We start from the raw sequence: 20,228 nt of genomic DNA, 5'->3' as shown, positions 1-20,228 counted from the left end.
TGTTTTCAGTTCATTATGGCAAGTACGTTTATCGATGGCAAATCTGTCTTCTAATCGTTTGAGAACAGACTTAGAGGAGTGTTCTTTCTCATTAGGTTGCCTCAAGTGTCGAGTAAGAGATCGAGGAAGTCGCTCCACGGAAGAAGACACTCGATCCGTCCTTCACGAGGGGAGAATGGACTGTGAAGAGCGAGTTGAAGCTGTTCGCAGGATACTGGAGTGGGTGGAGTTCGTCGACTGTATACCGTGCGCAGGTGAAGCTTAGGGCCGGCATATTGTTCTACCCCTGAAGAAGCAGAAATCCACGGGCTCTTGTAGTAAAGGATGGCCACTAAAACTCAATATTTTCTCGTGAGAAAGTACGGTAATCCATTTTCAACGTATGTGAGAAAAAAATAAGTAGAATGAGTTACCTAGGTATTAAAATAAATCCATAAAAAATATAAATATTTGTAATTGTCTGAAAAAGGTGATAATTGTCAATTACGTTGATGAAATTTATAATTGTAAAGTACTACGAATGGGACTTGTTTTTTCAGGTAAGGTGTGGTGGTGCCGAATATATTAAATACCGGTATGGATAAAAGAAATCTTCCGAATTCCACCGAAAAACTTAATTTAGTGACTCTTCGCCGCTTTCACGCCATTTTGAAATGTGTCCTGTGTCTCGATCCATTTGTTGTTGTTTGTATAGGGGGGGGGGATATGCGAAGGAGCCTTTTCCACTCCTGCCCCCGCCCTAATCCAAATGCCATCGCTATAAGTGCACAGGAGAGACAAGAACAAGGTGAAACAAACACCGTTATGGACTAATGATGTGATATTCAAGCTGACAGATTACACTCGATGAGATAAATATGCCGTGAAAAATGGGAAGCAAGTCGTTTTCCGAAATGACAGCGGGTGGATATGAAGCCAATTACCTAGTGCAGAACTCGAGAATAATTCCTAAATATTATTCACCGGGAATTGTGTCTTCTATATAGAGAAAGATATCGTCGAATCGCAGCGAAATTGGCCATTTATGTAGCGCGCATGCTTGCGGGGAACAGCAATGTGGTAGATCACTATGGTGGCCGCGTTGGTACTGACTTGGTTTTCCATTGAATGCGCAGACTCCAGACACTATATGTGTGTGAAAGAGCGAACACGAGAGAGAGAGAGCAGTTCTCCTTGATCCTACCCTCCCTCCACCTTTTATCCCTCGCTACAGCTCTTTAAGATTTCCATCCAATTGTTCCAGCCCGTAATACCAGTCGCCACACCACTCCAGATCGTCTCTTTTTTTCCTATCTGCTAGACAATGGACTTCCGCGCAATACTTTCGCCCGGCGGCTTTCCATTGGATCGCGTCGTGCCGTTCCATTTGTCGCTCCGAATGCCTCTCTGCGACGACTCCAACGGATCAGAATTTATGATCCATTGAATCCCCGCTCTCCTTCCCCAACGCAAATCTCACGCTCTCCGTGGATGAAGCCCTCATCTGAGAAACAGACGCGGTCGCCCACGGTTATTTATCTTTGGAACTGAGAGAAAATGTGCCTACTAAATGCCTCCGTACGCGGATGTAATGGCAGGAAAATAATTCTTGTCGTTTCCTTTCTTCTTTTCCTCAGCCTTTTGTGTATGATACCTGAAGACTTCATAGACGAGTGTTGATTGCTCACAGCTGGAGTGTTGAACTTCTTCCTAGTTCCGTAGTAATTATTATAATTATTTTAGAACAGAAGTTTTTGCTAAGACTACCGTGGTAAATGGTCGATGTAATCATAATGGTTTCCGGGCTTCCATCGCGTAGTTTGATGACGACAATTTCGTTAGCATTCCCTCCAGCGTCTTGGAATGAGAAATGGGACTTCGACGCAGAATGCATTTATATGTTTCATGGGTCTATGAGACCGTTTTTTTTCGGATTTCTTCTGAAAAATAACCACCGCAATTTCCTCCAATGAGGCATATAAGTAAAAGCAGAACTCTTCTGCATCAAACTACACTTCTAATTTGAAAATGTTGACATTAGACTGTCGGCATCGAACAGACAAAAGCATGGAAAACAATTCCAATTCTGGTATTCGGGGAACAGGTGAAGATTAACTACAAAATGGAGTGTTCTCCAGCCTGGCACTCTTAGCGTTGTCACCCGCGGGGAATTAATTTGAGTTATGCCTCGTTCACATTACTATTGTCCGTGCGATCGTCTTAACGATAGTTGGCCGGACTAGCCGTGTGAATGCATGTCCTGACAATAGTTTACGTAGATCCGAACGTTGCCACTTTACGATGGTTAGGTGCTGGGAGACCGGAAACGGAAGCGACAAGAGAAATACGGAAAGCTCGTGAAGCTCTATTTTTTTTCATGGATTTGTCCTAGGAAGGAAGAATATGGGCGGAAGAAAAATTATTCTGTTAATACACGTTGAACATAGTAATATCTTGTTCCTGCATACCTCAACAGCTTTGCTAACCGTCACTTTCCCGTTCAATTTAGATGTCAGCACTAGAGGGCAGCACAGGTTTTAACAATCGTCGTGTGCATACACGATAGTTCCTAAAATCGCTGGAACAATCGTAATGTGAATAAGGTATTAACGAAATTCGCCACCCGCGTCGTTGGGGGCAGACTGATCCGGGGAAATAAGCATTAATCGGGCTATTGACTGAAATTTAATATTCGCGGTTGTATGATCCATCGAATGCATTGCGTATCTGTGCTAATCGTCGCGAGTGCAAACACGCTGCAGAGAATATCGAGGGCAATTAATGGATCGCTCTCAACTCATCGCCACGCTGCCTTCAATTTAATCTACAACCCTCCCTCTCCACCTCCCTTTCCACATGTTTTTGTTCTTTACTATCTTATGCCTGAACTCTTTGTTCCCGATTTTTTATGTTAAAATTTCATGTTTGTTACTGCGTCATCATAAATTGGGTGAAATGCTGTATGTGAGCAACTCCTTAAATAAATAAATTTAGGAAAGAGAATGAAATGAGCGGCATCATGAACTAATCATCCTCCTCCTGGACGGACTCTCAGCACATGCAGTGCAGGTATTCCCCCCGTATCTCGTGTTTATGGCTTTATCTGAGTGCTGGCAGTTTGTGCATTTCCTCCGTGTGGTGTGTAATCTTTCGAATGATTTTGAGTCGTGCGGACTTTCGATATTCCAAAGCGGTAATTTTCATAAATTGTCCTCGCTCCCTCCCAAATGGATCGACGAGGGCCGTGTCCGCCTCCGACTCCCATTCCTCGACCGTCTTTCCACCGTCTTTTTCGTTTTCTCCTCTCCCCCCTGCGATATCGCCACCCCTGAATTTCCCTCGGCCCTGATTATAGTGGTCTCCTTTCAAAATGCGTCCACCGTCACCTTGAGAGTGGCAACGTGGCAATTTTCTCTCTTTCGACTTGAAATTAGACCCGCCTACATTCGCATTTTTCCAAACTGTGTTTGGATGACATGGCTCCGAAGAGTGTGCACAATCCTTTCTCCTTTGACTTATATTTCCATTCGTTCGATGAGCTACTTTTGGGACTCTCGGGTGAGATGCCGTGCCAGTGATAATCCTCATTAGTAATTGATGTTCCTTGTGTCCGCATGCATAGCCTCTCTGCCCGTTGCCCGTGGGTTTTGCCGTTAGTGTTCTACGTGGTGTATGGCATGGTTTGCTCGACACAGGGATTGTTAACGCGGAGGGATTGGAGGAGGCTTTTACCAAGGAAGTATACCAAGTCTTGTAGGGTAATTTTCAGCCGCACTCATTTATAGCGATGAGATTTCCGTCTTTGGGTGTGATGATAACTTCATGTACTTCAGGGCATTGAAGTTTTCTTCGTTCATTATTTGTTGTCGCTAATTGAACTTTGCGTGGGAATCGGGTCAGTCCTGAAACTGCAATTCATAAAGAGATCTAGGCTGATGGACGGAAAAGATAAATTACTACGAAAAGTAATCTCCTTAATTCATTCCATCCTCTCGTAACTTTAAATAAAAACGCAAAAGCTGCCTTTGCCCAATTTTCATGAGTTGGGGACGTCACTTGAGGCCCGTTTCATTGAATCTTAAGAGTGTTTTAGAGTCACTGGTTCGTACAATTCTCGTGGAACGGATGCTCTTCTGTTACCTGTTTACTTGATTGAAGGCATTGAGCATGATTGCGCTGCTGTGTATGTTCGTGATCGCGGAATAAGTAATTTTCGGATGGGGGTATGCAGCTGCTGATGTGCGTATCACATTCTGCGCTCCAAACAGCGCCCTCTCCTGGCGCAAAAGATAAACCGCGAGTATTTACCGAGAGAAGGACGGGAATTATCCACTTACGTGAGATAGCAGTGAAAAAATGAAACATTTTTTGCATGCGGATCGGGTCGCTAGGTGTAGCGCGTGTGCTGTCGCGTGATCAACAGCTATAAACAAACGAGACTCGCACTGCGTGCGATTTATTAACCCGCGAGATTTTAGTGATGTGGTTGTTTGTTTCCGAGCGAAAAAAAGTGTTGCGGTTGTAATATTATTGTGTCGGCATGTCATGGATGGCAATGATTCTCGTGGTTGGTTTCAAAGACTACCTCTGTCCGGGTTCTCTGTGATAATTTTGTATCCGTCCGGAGATATGTTTTCCTTTCACAATGTATCGATCTTCTCCTTTTGCTTCCATTGTGATGTTATTTCTAAGCCCGCCAATCGTACGTTTCTTTGTCATCAAATTTAGCTCAAGCCCATGACAATGAAGGAAATAGACGTATGTCTCGTGTCTGCGTTTTTTTTCTAATATCCGTGTTTTGGATCGCGAGAACAGGCTCGGAGCATTCCCACTATACATACTTATTATTTGACCGCGAGCGGTGTATGAGGCCAGATACCCCGAGCCCACTGGTGTAATTCAAAACACACGTCCGTGCCTTGAAAGTCAAGTTAGATCAAAACAAGTATAATTACGTAGTATTTGGTCGTAAAAAATCGTGGGAAATATTTTTTCATTTTAGGAACAAAAAAGGAACATAAAGCAAAACATAGGAATAAAACGAGATGCATTTCAGCACAAACGTAGAAAATAAAACACGGCAATGAGAGCGGGCTAGGGGGAGAGACGTCTGGGCGGAAGAAGGGACAATTGAATCATTTCCATCATATGATGATCCGATGCAATGAACAATGAGTGTTATCGTTGAGGGACAGGTGGAAGGGAAGAAGGACCGAGGTAGGCCACGGATCAGATGCCAGTGATGTAAAGCAGGAATATTAGGGGAGAGCGGGGTTATACCGTACGGCGGGGCAATACCGTGCTCCATAATTTTAGATCCGCTGGAGTATGTAGCGAGAACTGGGAAGTGCTGTTGCATGGCGGAAGGAAAGCGAAACCGATGAAGGCAATCTGGGAGCTTCTGCCTTCACGCACGTGCATGTGACGAGAGTTTTTCTGTTTTGCCAACTGTTCTTATAATGTTAAAGTCTAACTCGAACTGAGGTAAGTGAAACAAGTTTTTAGTGACTACATTCAAAGTAGTAATTTTGAATAGCCCATTTCGTGGGCTATTTTTTTTAATATCAAACACAATTCCTGTATTGTTCTTATTTTACTTTAGGGTTGAAAATGCTGCGCCATGTCGTTTTGGGGCAATTCCGTACACCTTGTATGGGGCAATACCGTGCAAGGCGTAAGGTGTACGGTATTGTCCCGTGTTGAACGATAATGCCCCATATAACATTTTAACTTTTCTGAGGAACTTTAAAATTAAAATGTTGATATTTTAAGAATGTTAATGGAATTATGAAGTGCCTTTGAATGTGTGAGTTTTCTGTCCTCCCAAGTACAGGCGAACCTCGATGGTCCGAACACACAGTAGTCGGAACACCTCAATAATCCGAACTCCCTTCATCAGTCGTGTCGTCAGTTTGTCTGTAATAATTATAGATTTTCATATTTCGATGCTATAATGAAGCATTTAATCGTAAATAGAAAAGGATTTTTTTAAATCTTGGTTTTATGTTAGCTGACTTTTATTTCAACAAATATCGGGGGTTTGGTAAGTATTACTTTAATTTTAATGTAAGCTAATAAGCCATGTTATATTTATTTCGATGATAGAATAAAATTTTAAATTACATATTCCATGCTTGATTATTTCCCAAAGTAGTTGGAGCAATAACGCACTGTGCGGTATTGCCCCAACGGGTGTACGGTGTTGCCCCGGCACTCGGGACATTACAGTGCCGTATAAGTGTTTTGTAAAATGAATATGACACTCAAAGTAAGTTAAGTTTTCCAAATATGAAGCGAAGAATTGGTGAGAAATCGAATTTACTTAAAATTATCTGATTGCCTCTGTCATTGTTGTTTTCAAATAAAAGATATAAACTAAAACTGCTTAACACTTTGACGCCCAGGGTATTTTTATATGCGGGTTTCCAGAAACCCGGGGTTTTTGTTGTTTTTTATAAAATCATGGCTTATTTGGATACTGGATAAATAAATTATCTTGCACGAATTTTATGGAAGAAATCCTATATTTTAATTTAAAAAAAGATCGAACTTCCTGTAACATAAATAAAAATGAATATGACTCATACAATACAACCACTTTTTGAAGAAAAATAAAAAGTCCTGACATTGATATCACTGTGCCTTGTCAAGTTATTCATTCTTATCCAAGATATGATTTGCTTTTGTGTGGTAAAGTTTGAAGCAATCTGGCATGCATAATGCCACACCACAACAACAAAATTTCGACCCAGAAGTCTGTTTGAAGAAGTTGTTATAGAGCATGTCTCCTTAGCTATTGTTGTTCCTTTCTCAAGTAATCCCTCTCCAATCTTCAGCATAAAATCTGACAAATGCAAATTTTTCTCCTTACTCCTTGCTTCGAGTTGCCCTGAATAGCACATAGTCATTACTTATGGCCATGGTGAACATATGGAAAATAGTTTCTTCCACCACTTCAGCTGCCTACGTTTGAAAGGGTAATACGCAATCATTTGGTCAATTCTGTCCACTCCTACTTTATTCACATTGTAGTCCAAAATGGCCTCTGGTTCGTTTTTCATCAAAAGTCCTTCCTTGGTTCGGACTTGAACCAAACTGGATGCCATCTTATGTTTTGTCGATAAGAGCAAAACATCACGTTTGTCTCTCCACTTCAGGCACAATAAATGTTTTCGCCGCACGTACGCTGTTTCCCCCTTTTTTAGCTTCCTTTTTATCACAGTTTGCTTTGGCACCCCTTTCTATTGGACATGCAAGTCCCTACAGCTTTTGTTTTTCTCTCCCATGAAAAATCAAACAGCGCAGGTGAGGTGTAGAACCTATCTGAATAAACAGTATGACCCTTATCAAAATAGTTTTGAAGTACTCACAGCCCCGTAGAGCGAAAACTGGCGAAAACTGTGGAGTCATTTCCTAATCCGAAAAAGTGCATTTAGAAGCCGCTAAATGGCAGCACCATCGATATAAGAAGGATAGACAGCTAAATGAATAGGTTACATTGTTTGGGACCGAGACAATCCCACGGAATATTTTTAAGTAATTTAATCCGGGTCCCAGGGAGGAAATATGCAACCCGATCCCTGCTCGGGCTTGGGCTTCTAAGTGCTAAGTGTAAGATAATACCCCGCACTCCCCTATGTAAGTATTAACACTTAGAAGCCCAAGCCCGAGCAGGGATCGGGTTGCATATTTCCTCCATGGGGGGGGTGTGCTCGAAATCTTGCAGAATAATTCCGCTCGGTCTTCATTCCGCACTGTTGATTCCGACAGGTTAGCAACGCGACCGGAATTTGGTGTGCTTGAAAATTTTTATTCCGGCGACGAAATGAGCCTTCGCGATGAAATGAGATTCCGTTGAATGGATATGGCAACACTGCACATAATGCGCATTCATCACGTCTTATTTTTCTAACTGCCTTAAATAACTAGTGTAAACAAATTCAGTTGCATTTGTCACGGATATTATTATTGGCATTTGTACTTGGTGAGAGTCGCAGGTGTTGAAGAAGTAAGTTTTTACGAAGGGGAAGTGCGAGGTTGGTGTGAATTTAAGCTTCATTCGTATAAATAAACTAGTTTGCCATAGAGAAAACCTTTCTTCAAAATACTGTGGCATGTTTTTAGCCATCATTTAAGTACAATTCTGGCAAGTCGATTGCCTGTAATTGCATTGTCCAGTATGTTTTGAATATTAATCAAATAACTATGAAGTGACTACAGTTCTTTGCTCAATGATTACACTACGTTACGAGAAATTTATGACATGCGACTAGCTTTCCATAAAAGTTTGGAGAAATGTGATACTGTAACTTTCTAATTCCTCGTTTTAAGTATCAGTTGGTGAGTTTATATAGTAGTAGATATAAGGAAGATTTCAGGAATATTGTCTGGTTATAAGAGTCTCCTGGTGAAGATTAACCTTAAGATAGATTAATAGTTGCGAGTTATTTTGTTCATTAATCGCTTCCGATTGACAGTATCTTAAGATCATGATAGCGTGGACATCAATTGATTTAGCGTACCTGGTTAAAGGAATGCTCGCCACTAAATACGTCAAAGATTTATTGCGTGTGGAGGCATAAAATACTTCTAAATATTATGTATCATTAAATAAATTGTGCATAATAATGAAATAAATTTGATTAAATAAGTGCATGGTAACATTTGATTCAAACTGTTCTTCAGATTTACTGGTAAGCTTCTCTCTCCTTCGCCTCGGATGTAGATCTTTCAATAGCTTACACATTTCATTGATAAAATTTCAACTAATATCATCTTCCTATGTGTAGGTGAAATACTTACAAAAATCATGAAATTGACTACGGAGCAGAAGAGAATACTCCTAGAATTTGTGGAAGGTACACCTATCAGCGATTGTAAATAAGAAAAAAATGTTAAATTTTCCCCTAATATTTAATATGATTGTAGGAAATGATGCTATAGCAAAGAATAGACTGAACATTAAATTCACCGCGGAAGACTCCAAAGCTATGTGGATGGACATAACCAAAAAGCTAAATGCATGTAATGGACCAAAAAAAAATTGGAAAGGTTGGAGGAAAGTAAGGAAATACTATATACATAACATTTCTAATTTCGGGAATGAGAATAGATTGTTGGTACTTAAAATTCATTGGTAAATTATTGAGAAGTATTGTGTTAAGCTGTAGATTAGATATATGTAATATGACAAGGATATAAATGGAAAGAAAAACAGTGTTTTCAGCATGGAAAAATCTTTATAACCATTTCATAATGTTCACAGAGCTGGTCGGATATAAAAACATTTACTAAAGCAAAGGCAGCTGCCTATATGAAAGAGGGTAGGAAGTCTGGGATAGGGAGCCCCAAGGAACCAGAGCCGAATTCTTTCCATAAAAGAGTAATAGCCCTAATTGGACATAATGCCATTAGCGGCCACAGTGATATTCAGGAATCACCCATAATAGGAGCTTATGAGGTAAAAATGATGGTGAATCAATAATTATTGCTCATTAAAATTTTTTAAAAAATGTAACATCAATAATTTACCTTAATTTCATTAAGTCACAGGAAACTCCAATGCAGGTGTCAATAACCACAGACTCCCAAACGAATGTGCAAATGTCCAACAATCCAGGATCATCCAATACTATTGCAGAACCTTACTTACAACCATTGCCATCCACTTCCTTTACCCAACATAGAAAACACCCATTGCCACCCACATCTGCCAGCCATTCGCACTCACAGCCAACACCCCCTTCCTCTCTCATGCAATCCTCTTTTGAGTCTGAATTTCGCATTTCTGCCTCTATCCCAAACTTGCAGCCAATACCATGCACCTCTACCACCAACTTTCATGCACACACTATGCCATCCTCCTCTGTCATAGAAAACAAGGCTTGTTCCATACCCTCTCTGCAACCAATTTTACAGCCAGCTCCCACAACTGTAAACCCAACCGGCCAACAGATGACCTCTGATACCCAAAATGTCAATAGAGGTACCATATCCCACACATCCACTAGAAAAAGTAAGTACTGAGCTAATTACCTAATGCAAATACACCGCCATTAACATGATAAGTAGGTAAAAACTTTCTTACTGAATCAACTTACTTACTTTAGTCAACTGAATCGCATAGCGTTACTTATTAAAGTATGTGCATAAAAAAATTTAAGTCATGAATGGGTTCATATCATAAAGTAATTTGATTTTAAACACCAGTTGATAGAAATACCTTGCAAGATTTTGAAAAAGTTTTTCTTTTGTGCAGAAACTGGACAAACTTCACAAGAAATGAGAGTAAAAGAAAGGGATGAGTCATTTTTGGAAATGCAGCAACAGGTGCTAAAATTAAAGGAAAAAAAAAATAATGATATTGGAAAGAAACCTGGAGGCAAAGGAGGCTATGAGGAAGGAGATGATGAAGATAGAGAAGGAAAAATTGAAAATTAAGAAAAGAAAACTCAATGAATTAATTTTAATCCGGAAATGCCTCCAGAAAAATAATAGAACATAAGAGAAACATATTTTATCAATTCTTTTAAATAGTCAATTAAACAGTCTTTATTTAAAATGAAATAAAGTATTTATTTTTAAGGTGGTTATTCAGTCCACTCAACAGGAAATATAAAAGTTTAGCAATGGCTGCAGACTTAAAAGTTATTTGGTGCTAATATTCTTTCAGATTAATTCATTAAGAGATATAGGGACCGCCAATAACTAATGCATTTAAATACCCTTTTATGCTGCTGAATTAATGCCATAAATTCTATAACACATCAAATACATACCAATAACTAGTAATTTTTTGTGAAATAATAAACAAACATTTTTTAGAACTGTTTATTCAAAATTCTGAAACTTCAAAAAACTTCATCCTGAAAAACTGAAAAACTTCATCCATGTTTTATACACATTTGCAATGGCATAAGATTTCCATTTTTAATTTTAGTTGATAAGGCAACTTAAGAGGTAAGTTTAGCAATACATGCCATTACAATTTCCACCAACTTAATTATTGCTCTGCACAAGCCAACTCATGAGGAATCATCAATAAATCAAGGAAACGACTTGCCCCAAAAACTTCAATATTCTATAAAACCAACATGCTTCATTTTTCTAATGGTCTTGCCTTCTGATCACCATGTCACATTTTTGATAGAATGAGCCAACTAAGTACAAAAAAGTATGCCAAAAGAAGGTTTTGGCAAAAATTTTCTGACTATGAATCTAGATACTAGCAGACATAAAACACCTTTGAATGATATTTCATTGGCTGTTAAGTTCATAAGTATCTGTGAATGAGTAACATCCAAATTCATTCTATTTTGCAAACAAAATTATCTCAGTTTTCAATGAAACAGCTTTTTATAGCCCAGGGTTGGTTCTGATGTCAGAGCAAGTCCAATTCATTTTATTGTCAACTTAATGTGGAATGAATGCTGTCTCATTAGAGTCACCTGTTAAGAAGTTTTCTAACATATGAGGCTTTCCGAGTGCAGGTAGCTACACTTGGTTATGAGACTAGGACTAAACCTTTACACTTACAAGGCCCTAAAGTATTATTAGAATCATTATAAAACATTATCTGCCATGACAATAAATTACTCACTATGTGCTAAAATAAATGGCAGTTGGAATGACTTGGAGGGGAGGTAGCTTCAGCTTAGTCATATGAGTTCTTCATGACCTTGAATCAATTTGCCAAGCATAATTATATAGTTTCTGCCACATGCAGACACTTACATCTACAAACTACCCCACAAGCATAAGTAGGAGTGTGTTAGGACACCAACCACCACAAAAAGAAAATGGAGTACAAAATAAAAAAGAAGAAATAAGGGGTTAAGGGGTATACGAGTTTCTACCTAGCGTTTATTAAAGTCCTTTATTTTTTGGGGGAAAACGAATTCCAATACCTATCCGTTTGGCAAGATATCTTACTTAATTTATCGATTCTGTTGGAGCCAGACATATAATGTGGTTATCATATGATGTCTTTCATATCAATATGATCATCATCATCAGTCAACAATCCTAAGATTGGTTTGACGCAGCTCTCCACTCCCCTCTCCTATCTGCTAGCCTTTTCATAGCGACGTAATTTTTCTCTTTTACATCCTTTATAACTTGTCTCATGTAAGTCATTTGTGGCCGTCCCTTTCCTTTCTTCCCTTCCACCTGTCCTTCTACGACTGTTTTCATGAGGCCATCATGTCTCACAATGTGGCCAACTAAGTTGTCCCGTGTTTTCCTTAGGGTTTTAAGGATACTCCTCTTTTCTCCTACTCTTCTTAGCACTTCCTCATTGCTTACTCGGTCAATCCATTTTATCTTCATCATTCTTCGGTAGCACCACATTTCGAATGCTTCCAATCTTGACTTCTCTGCTGCTGTCAACATCCAAGCCTCGCTTCCATAGAGAAACATGCTCCATATGTAACATCTGATGAATTGTTTCCTTACTTCTATGCTAGTATTCTCAGCATATCAATATGAAAGATAATTAATCTTAATTGCTCCAGCAACGTAAGACTAGCGTGTACCCTAGGAGGCTCTAACGGCTCCCACCATAAGTCATTTCAAATTTGTTTAACTCTGTCAGGGAGCCACCTCACACTATGAGAATTTTTCTTTAAGAATGTCAGATAGTACCCAAGCACTACCTACAAGGCTATCAAGCTAAGGAAAGAATGTCCTCAGGAAAAGTGGAAGCCGTAAAAATCAACTATAAAACGTATGTGACAGCCAGGAAAACAAACTGAGGAACTCCAGTCATAAACAAGGAGAAATCTTAACAAAATGAAAAACTATAACAATATTTAAACCATACAAAACTCAAAATTAAATAATTCATGTCATCATTAACCTTAAATAATTAGGAAAAATGAGTGGCAATGACTCTATTCCTAACCACCCTCCCTTCACGTTGATCACCTTCAATATTTGGTTGAGGACCTTCTTCAACTTCTATTTCTTCTTCTACTTCTTCCTCAAGTTGCACATTTCTATCCAAACACATATTGTGCAGGACAGCGCATGCATTTATAATTCTACTTGCCTTGTTGGGCATGTAGTGAAGAACACGGTGTTTCAATAAGCACCTCCAACGACTTTTAAGAAGTCCAATGCATCGTTCAACAGTATTTCTAGCTCTCCTCAGGGCTCTGTTGTATCTATCCTCAGGGGAATTCGGCATCACCATCCCTAAGACAGGCGTAAGTAGCCAAGGCTCAAGCCTATATCCACTATCACCTGAATAAATGAAGTATGTGGTTACTAGATTTTACGCTCTTATATCTGAAAAATATGAATATTTCTCAAAGAAACTCAAACTATCATATTTATAAATTAATCATCCTTTAAATTGTAGAATATCAAGCTGCAGAAATCTTATCATCTACAATGGTAGTTAAAGTAAAAAAGTATATTCTGTCAATGCATTCCCTACAAAAGGTGTTATAAATGTAAATAGGAGCTCAATATATTCAATTAACATGATGAGACATCACTTGCAAACATATTTTGAAGGATTGCAGAGCTACTTATAGAAATTGAAGCAGTTTAATTAGCACACTTGCTGCTGTTCTAACACATGTAGGCAGAATTAATTATGTCTGACTGTGCATTAATACCAGCAAAAACTCATGCTGGCCTATTCTCAACTTTACCTATTCTCAAATCTGACATAAATTAAGCCTGCAACATGGTGATATTTTGAATTGGATGTGTGACAAGGACATAAATGATATTATATGCACAAATGTACTGATTTCTCAATGATAATAATACACAAGCATCTACAATATGATTGTACCTCAGCATGGTGAATGAAGTTCTTAGTAATGTTATTGATAGCACAATTTATCAAGTGATAAATAGCGAAAGACCATTAGTTAGATTAATTAGACCATTTAAAAGGGTGATTTGAAGGAGGACCCTACAATGGCAATATGGGTACCATCAATTACTCCAATAGTGCCTGGGAAACCATATTTCTCAAAGAATCTGAAGAAAACACAATATTAAAAAACTAATGCGTTGAGCAAAAGACAATGTAAACATCACTAAGTCGACATTGATGACCTCAAATCTGCTAGTTCAAACTACCCTTAAATATTTATCATTCTCGATAGTAAAATTATATAAGAATAATATATTATGTCAAAAATATTAGGTTATGGAACCATTACCGAGTAGCCAGACCTTTGACCTCTGCTGGACATCCACCATGGCCTGCCTCAAGGCAGAATTTCCAAATATATATGCATCATTGGTGGCACCCGGGTACTTGGAATTAATATTTAATATGCGTAGGTCTGCATCACATACCTCATGAAAGAATTTGATAGTGCAGTAAATTTTATAATAGATTTCTAATTACAAGCTTGCAATAATTACGAGATGCTTCTGAATTACTTAAAGGAAACTAACTTAATGCCGAAAATTAGAAGTTTTTCACCTAGGAGGTGAATCACACTATATAGTATGGTAAAACTGCCAAACCACACAGGAGTTTAGTTTCAAATCCTTATAATAATTTATAATAATTCAGCAAATTTATCAAATGGTAAGCCTCCAAGATAAATAGTATGACTACTTTATATTATTTGCTTCTATTATAGGTTTTTATATTATTTGCTTCTATTATAGGTTTTTATATTATTGGCACATGCACAAGGTAATATTATGCAAGCAATTACCAACTGCACATTCACCGAGTGGTATCTTTTATAGTTATAGTAGTCCCTTTCTCTGTAAATAGGGTGATTTGAAGGAGGACCTACAATGGCAATATGGGTACCATCAATTACTCCAATAGTGCCTGGGAAACCATATTTCTCAAAGAATCTGAAGAAAACACAATATTAAAAAATTAATAAGTTGAGCAAAAGACAATGTATAAATCACTAAGTCGACATTGATGACCTAAAATCTGGTAGTTCAAACTACCCTTAAATACTTATCAATCTCAGTAGTAAAATTTCCGATTCATCATACACATTAACAAATACCTCTGTCTTAAGGAAGCTATTGAGTTTGGTGACAGGTCAAAGGTCACCCAGCGGGGAAGAAGATGGTCATTTATTAAATTCGTCACCTCCTCTATACTTCTGCTGACGGAACTACGGTTCATTGAAGTAAAACAATCTTCTGCAATGTTAGACTGGTATGGTCCACCTGCGAAAAATCTTAATGCTGCTAACACCTGAAAATAAATGACTCTCCAGATTTAATGAAAGGAATAAACCACGCCACTAATCACTCTATAATTACAGTCAACTAGTCAAGCGAAGTTAAAATAAATCTCATTCCCTCATTTTTCCGTGCGTAAAATACATGTTCACTAAAATGAATTTATGGACACACTCGAAATGAATACCATCCACAGAAAATGTACGAAATACTCATCAATTTCCATTGACATTCGATAAATTAAAGATTTCTTATAACATCGCTTGTGTGTAAAAAGTTTGATAGAATTCATATTAAATAAATGGGTCAGTCACAAGATTTTGCACATCATGATATGCAAATAACTGCAAAAATAGTACTTCCCCAGATGCGAATTCATTCAGCAACCGAATTAATAAATCTGCACATATACACAGCTGCAGTGAATTAATTGAAAGTTTCTAGATTTCACAGCTCTACTTCAATTTTATTCTCAAAGAGAGGTACATCTTCAGCTATATCACTTCACGCAGCAGGCCGTATTTACCAACTAGACAAACATTTCTAAACAAAAGGTTCACTGATATGCGCGTATCGCGGTGAGAATTTTATTTTGGCGGCATTTTCAAGCACTCAAAAAAGAAGATTTTCATTTCTGTTCACTTTCTATACGCCACACTTGCCTTATGAAGCTTTTAACTTAACTTTAAATTGCCAAACTTCTAGTCATATGTTTTTCCCATCTAATATAGCCATTCAGATAGCTTTTGCAAACAGTATAAGCTATCTCACAGCGCTAAAAAGGGTGTCTCTCTCTCATTGATATATCTTCACTTAAAATCTTACAAAATTACTCACAGATATTATGAAAAAGTGAGTAAAAAAGCCAACTTACCTTTGTTTGCATCGTAAGGGCCGATTTTCGTGGCACTTGAGGCGAGTATCCCACAAGTTCTTCAATTAAATTTCTCGCTAAATTTTTGGTTAGGCGATATAAACTTTTAAATTCATTATCGCTCAACAAAAATGGATCTTCTCGTCTCCTATATCTTCTTTGCCGCCCTTCATTCAAAAGATCTTCTTCATCAAAATTTCGAAGCCTCGCAAAATTAAGCATAGCGTTCGCCATCTTATTTATCTTGTTGCTAATCGGAATACCCATTCCGGACTGTCTATCCCGGGTGAAATAATTCCGCCCGTGGATACCGGGTGGAATTATTCCGATAAGTTCAAGCACACCAAAATTCCGATTCCGTCGAAATCAGACGGAATTGTACCACGTGACCCCTTGGTTACTGGGTGGAATTATTCCGCAAGATTTCGAGCACACCCCCCCTGGGACCCGGATTAAATTACTTAAAAATATTCCGTGGGATTTTCTCTTTCCCAAACAATGTAACCTATTTAAGAAAAATTTGCATTTGTCAGATTTTATGCTGAAGATTGAAGAGGGATTACTTGAGAAAGGAACAACATTAGCTAAGGAGACATACTCTACAACAATTTCTTCAAATAGACATCTAGGTCGACATTTTGCGGAAAAGATTCCACCCACACAGAATAAATCACGACCCACTAGAACCTGCAAAGTATGTGCTGACAGGGGAGAAGCCATCACAGGAAAAGTGACTAGGAGAGAAACAATTTGGTGGTGTTCCTGTTTTGGTGTGGAATTATGCATGCCAGATTGCTTCAAACTTTACCACACAAAAGCAAACTATATCAGGACTTGTAGATTGTTTGATTGGAGATATAGGTGAAGGGCCGCGTCAAACTAATCGTAGTTGCTGATTGTGAATGATCATTAAGAAAGAAACTTGATGATTAAGGGCTCCATTTCGTTAGATAGAACTTGTGTTTCCTATCGCATGTGAATTTGCAGTGGATTGCTTTGGCCAGCGCTGATGGCGATAAGAGAACCATTTACAGGCGTACGATATTATTCTATTCATTTCCTCTCCGCTGCCAATGTGATCGCAGTTCATTTCATTGCGAAGGCAGAGTAAGTAACATTAGCGTAAGGTGGGCGAGAATTGAGCGTGTTTGTGAATGGAGGAACAATTACGGATGTGACGTCCGTCTGTGTGCGTGCGTGTTGGGTGTAATTACGGTGGCGCTGGTAACTAGTGGCGAGACCATTAGCGAAAAATAATGGCTTATTTTTAAACGGTGGCCCTCATTTTTTTTATCGCTTTTTTTGTAACATTTGGACCCGTGTCCCAACTTTAGTGTTGTGTAAAAATTCTCAGCGCCGTTATTTTTCCACCGTTTTATTTGACGTCGAAGGACTCAACGCCTCAATTAACTCAAAGTTTTAAAAATATGATCCCATATTTGATGGGACAATTTCGTGTGATGGCGATGGAAAAAAAAACCTTCTTAGCGAACAGAATGGCTCTCCCTTTGATTGCTCTTCCCTCGCTCTTCACTAATGTTCCGTTCATCCGCCAACGCAGCGAGTCGTCCGTCAAAGGCGACCACTGGTCGGGTTGGTTTCTCTGATGGATCAGTGGGTGGACGGAACAGGACGCGTGTTCAATGCCAAGGTTACACCTCGATGTTCACTGCCGTTACATTATAGTGGATCCGGAACGATATCATTAGCAATAAATGTCAGCACTCAAATTCCCCAATAGTGCAAATACTCTTCGTAATGACAGCGGCAAAAAAGATGTAAGGACGCCTGTGAAAGAGAAATATTTTCGTCCCCTCTTCTTTGCGAGAAGTGTAAGCTAATTATCGCCTTGCCATTGATCCGGATCTCAGTGATAAATCGTAAATAGGAAGCTGTAACTACATTTTATGCCTTCGTGGTTCAATCAACGACAATTACACTATTGTCCCAACTTTAGTGGAGCAAATTATTCTAAGAACCTTTTGATGCGTTTTCTGTTTTGCTGGGCGTCGTCGAAAGATGCACAGTTGAACTGCTTCAACTTCAAGGTTGAACTGCTTCAACTGCGCTGATAGATCGAATCAAGATCGACCACGTCCTCGATCGATTCGCACTCTCCCTATGCCTCGTTCACATTACGCTTGCCCGAGCGATCGTCTCAACGATAGTTGGCCAAACTAGCCGTGTGAATGCATGTCCTGACAATAGTTTACGTATTTCCGAAAGTTGCCAGTTTACGATAGTTAGGTGCTGGGAGACCGGAAATGAAAGCGACAAGAGAAAGACGAAAAGCTAGTGAAGCTCTATTTTTTCATAGATTTGTCCTAGGAGGGGAGAATATGGGCGGAAGAAAAATTATTCGGTAAATACACGTTGAACATAGTAATATCTTGTTCCTGCATACCTCAACAGCTTTGCTAACCGTCACTTTCCCGTTTACTTTAGATGTCAGCACTAGAGGGCAGCACAGGTTTTAACCATCGTTGTGTGAATGCACGATAGTTCCGACAATCGCTTGAACAATGGTAATATGAATGAGGCATTACAGTTAACTGTGGATATGAGTCGAGTCAAGTGTAACAGTCGACTGCTTGAAGGATCTGCTTCGATGTTTGAAAATGGCTGGAAGTCATTTGGCCGAAGACGAATATTCAGCGTTGACGCTTTGAAAACATGGGCAAGGAACTTCCATCGCTCCTCCGTCTTAGCGCTCTCAGATATTCGGTTATTTTGGGACTCGCGGGCCGAACCTCAGTTGATATATGCACCGGAGATCCCAATAGACATTAATCACTGCTTTGACGAGGGCCTTACTTCCCTTCCGTGGGGGTTCGAACTCGCCGCCTTTTACGCAGCCGACCGACCCCTACGCCAGCCCTCATCTGAAAATGGCCTATTCCTTTCTGCATCGGCATAGTGCTTTTCAAGCCACCGATAGGAGGTTTGGCAGGGGATGACTTATAACCAGCACGCAGCATGCTATACTGCACCTCACGGCTATCAGAAGTATTTATCCTAGTATAACGCGCATGTCAACCTTCTGCTGGTGTTCGCGTGTCACTTAAATCTTCTAGCATAGCAAGCCGTTACTTAAAATACCGTTACTTACCGAAAATAATATTCTTGGAACCATTTTTTTCATTAATATAGGGGAAGAAAATTTAAATCAGTTGCGATAGGAGGTCCTTGAAATATATTTCTGTTTTTGCTTCTTCGCCTTGCATAAAACGCGCATCGAATAATATCAAATTTTTTTGCAAAATAAATCATTTATAAAGTGCCAGTTGAAAATTTGATAATTTAGTGTATGCACTGATAAAAAGTGAGACAATAATGCAAGAGGAGTGACCTGGCTAAAAGCCTGTGTCGCTGTATTAAACAACGCAATGGATGTGGCACAAATACACCTAGATAGAAAGCTATAACTTTGCCATGTGTTAGCAATGGAAGGAAGTCTCTACCTGCAAGGAAATAATGAAACGAAGGCTTAAATGCAAACAAATAATGGGAAAACAATACAAAAAATGATGAGTTGAGAAAAAACCTTTGAAAATGAAGAGATATTAATAGCAATTGGAAAAAAACAGAATACAAGCAGTCGATTCCATGCAGAAAAAGTGTTTTCTCAAATCGAGTGTCGCCCACTTACGAATGGGTCCCTCTTAAATAGGTGCGGAAACCATGTGGCATTAATCCTTACTCGTTGCCCGCTAGATAAGGGTATCCTCTAAAACCTATAATCACCTCACAATGTTAACAACACTTTGCTTCGGTGCGTCTATATGTCTTTGCAGTTCTTAATATTGGAGTGAGTGACTATATGGTTCAACCTCTGCTAGGGAACTGCTGTTGCTGCGGCGACCGCCAATGAATGAGACACGGCTCCCTCGCAACTAAGCAGCTGCTAACTATCCCCCTCCCCTCTATTTCACGCCCTCCTTCCCTTCCCGCCCCCTAAACCCCCCGCAGGGGGCAGGGAAAGGGGACTTCCATGACACGACCCTTTGCGCCGTCTCTTTTTGGGCCGAAAACACAAATCCCGGAGAGAGGCGACTGAGGGACTTCCTGAGATCTTTCGCGACATCTGGAAAAGGAATATAGGGAGCGCACATGTCGCTTTGAATTCCAACCCGTCGGGGTCACACCCATTGACTCGTGAGCCCTGATTGGTGGGGTGAAGACACGGAGATCC

General features: G+C 39.4%; 2 protein-coding genes across 8 annotated transcripts in view; both read left to right on the top strand.

The window, feature by feature from the left end:
• The window catches only part of LOC124154678 (roundabout homolog 2-like), a 541,903-nt gene that overhangs the window by 116,737 nt on the left and 404,938 nt on the right, over nt 1-20,228 (top strand). The gene's annotated exons all lie outside the window — the stretch shown is intronic.
• Nucleotides 7,716-11,323, top strand: LOC124154679. 5 transcript variants are annotated; one of them, XM_046528554.1, is made up of 6 exons: nt 7,716-7,987; nt 8,769-8,837; nt 8,908-9,041; nt 9,245-9,439; nt 9,526-9,994; nt 10,238-11,323. In XM_046528554.1, exons 2-6 carry the CDS (start codon nt 8,789-8,791, stop codon nt 10,417-10,419), a joined length of 1,029 nt encoding a protein of 342 aa, XP_046384510.1. In that variant the 5' UTR covers nt 7,716-7,987; nt 8,769-8,788; the 3' UTR covers nt 10,420-11,323. The 5 variants fall into 5 exon arrangements, with proteins under 5 accessions (XP_046384510.1, XP_046384509.1, XP_046384512.1 ...); XM_046528553.1 differs by having other exon boundaries at nt 7,716-8,015; XM_046528556.1 differs by lacking the exon at nt 8,769-8,837 and having other exon boundaries at nt 7,716-8,015.

The sequence above is a fragment of the Ischnura elegans genome, chromosome 2 (assembly GCF_921293095.1).
Source record: "Ischnura elegans chromosome 2, ioIscEleg1.1, whole genome shotgun sequence".
NCBI lineage: Eukaryota > Metazoa > Arthropoda > Insecta > Odonata > Coenagrionidae > Ischnura > Ischnura elegans.
This window is presented reverse-complemented; position numbering and strand designations above follow the sequence as displayed.